At 39.2% G+C, this 8,376-nt stretch overlaps 5 protein-coding genes across 5 annotated transcripts; 3 read left to right on the top strand and 2 right to left on the bottom strand.

The window, feature by feature from the left end:
- The first annotated feature begins 2,929 nt into the window (after positions 1 to 2,929).
- LOC132783397 (dynactin subunit 5) lies at positions 2,930 to 3,826 on the top strand. Its single transcript, XM_060788535.1, has 3 exons — positions 2,930 to 3,064; positions 3,173 to 3,472; positions 3,530 to 3,826. The coding sequence occupies exons 1-3, from the start codon at positions 3,017 to 3,019 to the stop codon at positions 3,758 to 3,760; spliced, it is 579 nt and encodes a 192-aa protein (XP_060644518.1). The 5' UTR covers positions 2,930 to 3,016; the 3' UTR covers positions 3,761 to 3,826.
- A 136-nt stretch (positions 3,827 to 3,962) lies between these two features.
- LOC132783396 (ankyrin repeat domain-containing protein 49) lies at positions 3,963 to 4,752 on the bottom strand. Its single transcript, XM_060788534.1, has 2 exons — positions 4,538 to 4,752; positions 3,963 to 4,474 (listed from the first exon to the last, which is right to left on the bottom strand). The coding sequence occupies exons 1-2, from the start codon at positions 4,671 to 4,673 to the stop codon at positions 3,963 to 3,965; spliced, it is 648 nt and encodes a 215-aa protein (XP_060644517.1). The 5' UTR covers positions 4,674 to 4,752.
- Positions 4,753 to 4,923: 171 nt separating this feature from the next.
- LOC132799051 (probable tRNA(His) guanylyltransferase) lies at positions 4,924 to 6,727 on the bottom strand. The gene is made up of 2 exons (XM_060811187.1): positions 6,348 to 6,727; positions 4,924 to 6,288 (listed from the first exon to the last, which is right to left on the bottom strand). The coding sequence occupies exons 1-2, from the start codon at positions 6,574 to 6,576 to the stop codon at positions 5,579 to 5,581; spliced, it is 939 nt and encodes a 312-aa protein (XP_060667170.1). The 5' UTR covers positions 6,577 to 6,727; the 3' UTR covers positions 4,924 to 5,578.
- LOC132783398 (protein Dr1) lies at positions 4,925 to 5,575 on the top strand. The gene is given in 2 exon segments (XM_060788537.1): positions 4,925 to 5,131; positions 5,134 to 5,575. Coding segments are annotated over 2 exon segments (564 nt in total). The 3' UTR covers positions 5,491 to 5,575.
- Positions 6,728 to 6,773: 46 nt separating the features above from the next.
- LOC132799050 (mRNA cap guanine-N7 methyltransferase) lies at positions 6,774 to 8,356 on the top strand. Its single transcript, XM_060811186.1, has 2 exons — positions 6,774 to 7,973; positions 8,032 to 8,356. The coding sequence occupies exons 1-2, from the start codon at positions 6,845 to 6,847 to the stop codon at positions 8,112 to 8,114; spliced, it is 1,212 nt and encodes a 403-aa protein (XP_060667169.1). The 5' UTR covers positions 6,774 to 6,844; the 3' UTR covers positions 8,115 to 8,356.
- The last annotated feature ends 20 nt before the right edge of the window (positions 8,357 to 8,376 follow it).

Here is an 8,376-nt window from a genome sequence, read left to right as displayed (position 1 = left end):
GATCATGAGGAGCTCCTAACCTTTAACAACCTTTAAATTCAAGTTGAAGTTTATTAACCTTATAACAGAGGTGGAAACCTCAAAGCCTTCACATGGCGCTCTATTCACAGCCCAGCCAAAGATTCATTTTCAATTTAAGTTTACCAAGTGAGCTGACAATTGCTTTTTTGGAAATTAATTGGCCTAAAGTTCAAACAGTCAACTGACCGCTCTGTAAATGAATTATTGGTGAGGTCGTGTTAACGAATAAAGGTAACTACACAATATAAAGTTGAAAACAAAAATACTCATAGCTTAACAAAATCATTTATATGTATGTATGCCGACAGAACATACAACGAAATTACCAAGCAATAATAATAGAGTTGCTTGGCATGTTATAATGAATTGCCACTAGCATTACTTTGAATTCATGGATTCTTTGGAGTGCAGAACTTAGTTTCAAAAGCTGATTACTTATTAGCGAATGTGGTCAAGAGAGCCAACCTCCTGCTGAGGGCATTGGGCAGTCGAGCATACAGTCCAATTTGAAGGCCATTGGGGCCGGGCAGCTCCCAATTATAAAAGAGTATTTAACTGGAATATCACTGAAGCGCATTTGCTGCTCTCTTAAATCTCCATGGATACTTCCAACTACGCCCCATGCTACAATGTTATTAATGACTTGTTTTAATTCAAGCATTATATTCACACATTCTCGACAGAGAGTAAAATCACTACAACGATGCCCATCTGCCTCTTCCATTTTACCTTAATTAATCTCTTAAGTTTTAAAATTTTATTTTATGTATACATAACATATGTACGGCATATAAAATCATTTATGTATTTTAATAAATAAATTAAATGAAGTGCATATGTACTTAATAGCTTCGTATACATATGTATATATTATATATAATATTATAAATGCTAATTAGTAAACAAAAAAAGTGTACAGTGGATCATAGTTTATATCAACGTGAAATTGAATTTATTTAAACGCATAATTTTAGTTTTATGTTTTAGCATTAAACATATTACTTCATTTATATAATATATATATAAATATTTTATATACATATATAAAATAATTGAAAACCAAGAATAAAACAAAAACATACCACAGCGTAAACTTTAATTACTGTTGTTCAATAACTAGATTTTACCAATGTTTTTCCGATATCCGGACTAATTTTTTCCCATTCTTTCACTAAAACCTTTTTAAGATCAGATTTGTTATTTCGAATGTTTTGGTCCAAAATGGCTCACAAATTCTTAATAACATTCATGTCAGGGGACTGAGCTGGTGGTTGCAGGGTATGAAGACAACCAAGACTGCACAATTTCTGCTTTTTTCTGGGTTATTGTCTTGAAAGATGCGAAATTCATCCCTAATGCCTAATTTATCCGCACTATGGAGCAAATTGGTCTTCAGATATATGTATACCTCCAGATATTGAGACGTGCCCGATTCAGTCGCCATACAGTCCCAAACCATGACACTGTCACCGCCATGCATGACAGTAGGTTTTAAATTAATTTTTTAGAGGTCGATATTGAATGTGGACTCGGCTGAGTTCCAAAAGTGTTCATCCCTCCTCACATGCTCCTGGCGAATTTCAAACGGTCCTTTTGATTCTCGCGCAATTCTGCCATAAAAGTTGCCTTCCCGCATGATACAATTATACATTATTATATGTATAATTGTATCATGCCTTCCCGCAGTACTCGTCGAATTGTTTCTGGGTGTCATGCCTTACACAATTCCGCCTCTACCTCACTAGCCATTTTTGGTGCCGAAAGTTTAGAATTTTTCCAACTTTGTCCTTGTCATTCACTCTATTTTCGAGAAGAAACCAAACCATGAAATAAATCACTCAGATACACTATTTCTGCTATTTTTCGACAGAAATTCCCATTCTTAAAATGTGCTTCGAAAAAATTCAAAAATTCAACTTCTAAACATTGCGAATATTATACACAATATATCAATGAAGAGCCGTTATTTTCATAGGAACTGATCGTCGCACAGCTGCTGTGGTATTTTTTTATTTATATATGTATATGCATGTATATCTACATACATATTTATATACATAATATGTAAATGTGTGCACATATATATCGTGCATTGAGCACGATTCCCACCAAATGCAATTTAATTTGTCAACATCTACATTTCAGTGAGCCCGTTTTTAATAACCATTATATTGCTAAATATGACGAGACAGATATACCATATACCATATATACCAAAATAAGAAAACATACTTTCTCATAGCTACCTGCGCGTTGAGAAGAAAAGTAAATATTCTATTAAGAGGCTGTCTGAATTTAAAAGTGTTTTCTTTAATGCAAAAAATATAAATTAATCTATGAAAATGTAACCAATATACATATATACCAAACAATGCAGTTCTATGTATATAAAGAACGGAATATTTTTAAAAATACTTTGTCGTTCATATATGTATCTTATTTGAAAAAAAAAATAATTAACAGTAATTTAATATTTATCCCTAAAATAGCGACTATTGACATATGTTTGATGTTTTCTTTTTAATTTTTAATAAATATACTCTACACATAAAATATAAAAAGAACTAGACAGGATAGACAGGACCTCGCAAAGAATACATTCTCTAAATAATTTGTAGTTTTATTTTCTTTGACTGCTGATTATTAAGAAATACAATAAAATTTGTCGATGAAATAATTGAAATAAAAATGTGGCGCCAAACGCATACATGAAAAAAGGACAATACTTTGTTGAGTTACCTCTCGATGTTATACATATTTTTTGCACTTTACTGTGTCGTTTCTTAAATCACTGTAATAAGATTTTATGCTAATTTTTGCTGCTTGGATCCGCTTAAAAATTTGAAGCGACAAACGCAAAAATATATGTTAGTTTAAAATTATCGATATATTAATATACTATCAACAATCCAAGTTTTGCATTTCAGTTTACGGTCACACTGTTACAGTCTGTTAATTTACTAAAGTATTTATTTAATTTAGAAATAGTTTAATTATGGAAATCGCAGACTCTTATTATAGTAAAGATGAATACGTTGAAACGGTGTGTAACGTTAAGAATAATTCATTTGAGATGAAGAGATTCCTACTTCTACTTTCTCTTAATGGATGATCTCATCAACCGTTCCGTTGTACAAATTGTTATTAACAGGCCTCTGGAAATAAAGTTAGTCGTCATACAGTGCTCTGCGGCTCCCAGAACATTGTGCTCAACGGCAAAGTGATTGTTCAAAGCGGTGCCATCATACGAGGTGACTTGGCAAACGTTCGTACTGGGCGATACTGTGTAATAAGCAAAAACTCTGTGATACGACCACCATACAAGCAGTTTAGCAAGGGCATCGCATTCTTTCCAATGCACATTGGAGATCATGTTTTCATTGGCGAAGGTGCCGTGGTGTCTGCGGCAATTATTGGCTCCTTTGTGTATATTGGTAAAAATGCCATTATTGTGAGTACCACAAACTATAAACACTTAGCAATGCATTGCAGCATTTCTATCTTATAGGGACGCCGTTGTACGTTGAAGGACTGCTGTGTGATTGAAGATGGTGCAGTTTTGCCACCGGAGACGACAGTATCCAGTTACATGCGATATACATCCAAAGGTACCATTGAGGGAGGCCAGGGCAATCCATATTTTGTGCCCGCAGCCATGCAGGATGAAATGGCCAACTATACAAAGTCATTTTATGAGCACTTTGTGCGTACTCCGTTGCCTGCGAGTATAAAGACTTAAAAAGTGAACTATAATAATAAAGCTAACTCTAGGTACGACGTCATGGTAGTATTATTTGCGTTTATTTATAAAGAATACTGCAAGTCTTTGTATTATCCGTTATTTCTGAATATTTTATATACTAGCTCACAGTGATTGTAATTTCTTTAAGACGTTTAATTTTTAATCGTAGAACTATATATATTATTTATAAAACTATTATCTAGTCGAGTAGTCCCGTGTTGCAGTCGTAGGCTTCATGACCACTCTCAAAGATGACATAGCTCATGCCATTCCTGCGTGCTATGACAGCGGCCGTCTCCTCGCTGTTGTTTTCCTTGCGAGCCTCGATATTGCGATCAAGCAATAGCACGGTTGCTGTATTGCGACAGTTGGACACAGTTGAAGTGATGTGTAATGGCGTCTGCTGGCCATCCGACTCGGCGTTAACATCGGCACCAAATTGTAGCAGCAGTTGTGCACAATCAGCATTGTTCCATTTGCATGCCGAATGCAATGGCGTCCAGCCCAGCTCTGTGCGGGCGTTGGGATTTGCCTGATATTGCAACAGCAATTTGGCAATATCAACAAAGTTGTTGTAGCAAGCCCGATGCAACGGCGTGTAGCCGTCATCGTCCCGGGCATTAACGGTGTCACCATCTAGTTCCAGGATTTCGCGCACCTCACTTATGCGATTTTCATTGACAGCCCAAAGTATCATGCGATCAATGCTTGCTATGTCCATAAACTAAGATGTGATAATTTATTTTAAGGATGCGTTTGCTTACTTATGTTTACCTTGAGGATTTTTGTCTTCCTGGATCAGCTCGTCGGAGTCATCATCCCAACCGCTAACAAACATTCCTTTCGGTACCTTGACATTGCGCAGCTTTTCAATTTGTGATTTTTCATCATCTGAATCGTAATCACCCATAATTGAAAATAAACTTGCTTTTTTAATGCGGCTTTTCGATATGAAACAAACAAATCTTCTATGGTTGAGTGACCGTAAATTCCACATACAAATATACCATTAAAATATGTCTTGCTTTTGGTTAGACATACTAATGTTATCGATACAGTCTTTTATCCCGTTTTGCAACACTTTAAGCGATAACAGCAATAAGCATTAGCATCTTTGTTGTTTTTTCATTTGGAAGTTTTGTTTACGTTTTCATTCGCGCTATGTCAAATCCCCAGGAGGAGCTTCTGCCGCCCAGTGCTGAGGACGATGAGTTGACACTACCACGTGCCAGCATCAACAAAATAATAAAGGAGCTGGTGCCCACAGTGCGAGTAGCCAACGAAAGTCGCGAATTGATTTTAAATTGTTGTTCCGAGTTCATCCACCTGATCAGTTCGGAGGCGAACGAAGTTTGCAATCAGCGCAGCAAAAAAAAACCATTAATGCGGAACACGTGCTAGAAGCACTAGATCGTCTGGGCTTCCGCGATTACAAGCAGGAGGCCGAGGCTGTGCTCCACGATTGCAAGGAAGTAGCTGCAAAGCGACGTCGCCAGAGCACGCGACTCGAGAATCTTGGCATTCCCGAAGAGGAGCTACTGCGTCAACAGCAGGAGTTGTTTGCCAAAGCGCGCGAGGAGCAGGCACGCGAAGAGCAACAACAATGGATTAGCATGCAGGCAGCCGCTGTTCAGCAGAGCAACAATGCTTTAATACAGCGACAACAGCAGTCGGACGTCCGAAAACCCAGTGAAGATGACGATGATGACGACGACGATGACTACTAAACTGATTCGATTAGTTCAACGAGTTTATTTGCTTTTCGCCCTAATGTAATTGTAAACTGTAATTAAACTATTGCCATAAGTCAAACCCTCAGCTCATAGTCGCCTTGACCAATTGAGACTCCTCGGACAACTGCATCTTAAGCAGTCTGGGCACGACTGAGGGACTCACATACTTGCCTGGTACGTATTTGCTCAGGATTTCTGTATGCTCTCGCCAGAACTGTTCACGTATTAAATCATCGTGCATAGGCACAATAGCCTGACTACCTTTCTCCTGATCGTCACCCTCAGATTGCACAACTCGCTTGCGCAACAGAATTGTGCCCTTACGAAACATGGGCGGTAAACTGTTGTAGTTAATGCCGAACTCTTGGAACAACAGCTCATTCTTATCTGCTGAGAATGTGCCACGCAGGCGCTCCTCAGCCTGCTGATTAGTTAGACCCGATTGTAGCACAAGTTTCCAAAACGCTGTGTTATATAGATTGTTGACATGCACGTCCGCCTGACGCCAGCTTAGATAATCGCGTAGATTTTCATCTGTCGGATACAAAACGATGCGACCGTCAAAACAGGGGGCATACGATAATTGGCGATCCATCCATTGTGGCCAGCTCATGACGTAGCTGCTGGAAAAAAGACTGGTAACATAGGTAAGCAGCTTTGAGGCACGCCGTTTATAGGCTGTCGTATCCTTGCGGAATACAAAGGAGTATTCATCACTTTGGCCATAGGCGAGGACAATGTCACGAAATTCCTTCATCACAGCAATTCCCGCTGCATTCATCAAATTTAGCGCTATGTATATGGAGAACATTGATCAGAATAGTAAAATGATGCTCAAAATGCAGGCTTACCGTTGATATCATTAGGTTTTTCAAATTTATGCGCGTTCGAAAACTTGTGAAACTTCTTGCCATCGATACGTATCACGATCCACACGTTGGGCAATATTCTGTCGTCCAGCTCGTAGGATTTAACGTACTCATATCTGCTACACGCCATGTTGCGTTTACAAATTGGCGCTAGGTTAATTCTGCTGCACAACACCTTGAGAACTGTGCTTTTAAGAGCATAAAATTGCATTTAGTTGGGCTTAATGCAGTCAAACAAATGTTTTCTTCTGCATGCACATGAAATGTACACGGTTGGTTGTACACAAAAATCTACATATACGCAGCACTTTCACGTTAGAGTAGCTGTGTAGCTCAATGTGCTGGACACCCTTGATCTTTTTATTATTTGTCTAGTACGTTCCAGGGTTGCTTACTGTTATCGATAACCAGGTATTGTTTCGAAAACAGCTGTTCGGCTTTCACAGTAGCTGTGTTTAATTAATTTGTGTGTGTGCAAGATGAGTGTGAATTATGGACAAAATGCAGCGGATAACGAATTTTTGGAAGCACATCAAGCTGTACAGCTTTCCGACGACGGCGCAAGTGATGATGACAATGAGGCAACAGACACAAATCTGCCAGCGAGTACCTCTATCAACGACGAAGAGGAGGCAAGTGGTGCCGCCAACACACATGTGGTAGCCCATCACTACAACGAGCTGAAGGAGGCGGGACGCAAGGAAAGGCACAAATCGAAGATCTATTTCATGCGCAACTTCAACAACTGGATCAAAAGTCAGTTGATCAATGAGTACATGGCGCTAATCAAACAACAGAAGCGCATTGGTGACGCATTGCGGGTCCTGGACATGTGTTGTGGAAAGGGAGGCGATCTGCTTAAGTGGGATAAAGCGGCGATTTCACATTTAATTTGCACAGACATTGCCGAAGTATCTGTGGAGCAGTGCAAGCGTCGTTATCAGGATATAGCGCAACGTGCCGATAAATCCAAGTTTGGCAACAAATTCACAGCAGAGTTTTTCGCCTGTGACTCAACGATGGTCAGGCTGCGTGAGCGTTATAAGGATGCTTCTCTGCAGTTGAATTTGGTGTCGTGTCAGTTTGCTTTCCACTACTGCTTTGAGTCTCTGGTGCAGGCTGATTGCATGATGCGCAACGCTGCCGAATGTCTGCAACCTGGAGGTTACTTTATAGCAACCATGCCGGATGCTTATGAGATTATTAGAAGATTGAAGGCAGCAGGTCCTGATGCCCGAAGCTTTGGGAACGATGTCTATAGCATAGAATTTGAGGGTAATGCGAATGAGCTGCCCTTGTTTGGGGCCAAGTACCAATTCCATTTGGAGGGCGTTGTTGACTGTCCTGAATTTCTTGTACACTTTCCCACGTTGGTAAAGCTCGGCCGTAAGTACGGACTTCAACTTATCAGACGCAGCACGTTTGCTGAATACTATAAGGAGACATTACCTCAAGGGCGCCACCTTCTCCAGCGAATGTCCGGACTGGAGTCTGTGCAACCGCAACGTTGTGGCAACGATGAGCAATTCGCTCATGTGCGGAAAACTGTTGGCACACAACGTGGACGAGCTGTTGGCACATTGTCCAAATCCGAATGGGAAGCAACAAGTAAGTCAAGTGACCAAATGCGACTCTTAAACTCGCTTTAATTCCTCTTATGTTGTAGCTCTGTATTTGGTGTGTGCCTTCAAGAAATGCAAGAACAGCTGGGATGCCAATGGAAAGCCTTTATTTGAGTTTGACGACTGACGTACTCCTTAAATTAAGCGTATGCATTAGTATACTTATTAAAAATAACTCTTCGATGTTTTTATGACAATAACTTTACTCAATTTTATTAGTTTAAAGTTTCTTAAGTTTTTTTGATGAGGTATTTAATTGCAGACAAAGTTTAAGAATATATTTTAGTTCGGTATTTCAATGCTTTTAAACATAATTCATAATTTGTACTATTACAATAAAACTAAGTTTGCTGAATATAAACAAAGAAATATACCCAGCTGAGCCTGCG

Source organism: Drosophila nasuta, chromosome 2L (assembly GCF_023558535.2).
Source record: "Drosophila nasuta strain 15112-1781.00 chromosome 2L, ASM2355853v1, whole genome shotgun sequence".
Classification (NCBI taxonomy): Eukaryota; Metazoa; Arthropoda; class Insecta; order Diptera; family Drosophilidae; genus Drosophila; species Drosophila nasuta.
The sequence above is the reverse complement of the archived record's forward strand: the minus strand, read 5'-3'. Positions and strand labels throughout refer to the sequence as shown.

Coding starts and splice junctions, on each gene's coding strand:
- LOC132783397 (XM_060788535.1), top strand. CDS start 3,017: ATGGAAATCGCAGACTCTTATTATAGTAAAGATGAATACGTTGAAACG. Junction 3,065..3,172: donor AAGATGAATACGTTGAAACG/GTGTGTAACGTT, acceptor TGTTATTAACAG/GCCTCTGGAAATAAAGTTAG. Junction 3,473..3,529: donor TTGGTAAAAATGCCATTATT/GTGAGTACCACA, acceptor TCTATCTTATAG/GGACGCCGTTGTACGTTGAA.
- LOC132783396 (XM_060788534.1), bottom strand. CDS start 4,673: ATGGGTGATTACGATTCAGATGATGAAAAATCACAAATTGAAAAGCTG. Junction 4,475..4,537: donor GGAAGACAAAAATCCTCAAG/GTAAACATAAGT, acceptor TTATGGACATAG/CAAGCATTGATCGCATGATA.
- LOC132799051 (XM_060811187.1), bottom strand. CDS start 6,576: ATGCAATTTTATGCTCTTAAAAGCACAGTTCTCAAGGTGTTGTGCAGC. Junction 6,289..6,347: donor AAAACCTAATGATATCAACG/GTAAGCCTGCAT, acceptor CCATATACATAG/CGCTAAATTTGATGAATGCA.
- LOC132799050 (XM_060811186.1), top strand. CDS start 6,845: ATGAGTGTGAATTATGGACAAAATGCAGCGGATAACGAATTTTTGGAA. Junction 7,974..8,031: donor ATCCGAATGGGAAGCAACAA/GTAAGTCAAGTG, acceptor CTTATGTTGTAG/CTCTGTATTTGGTGTGTGCC.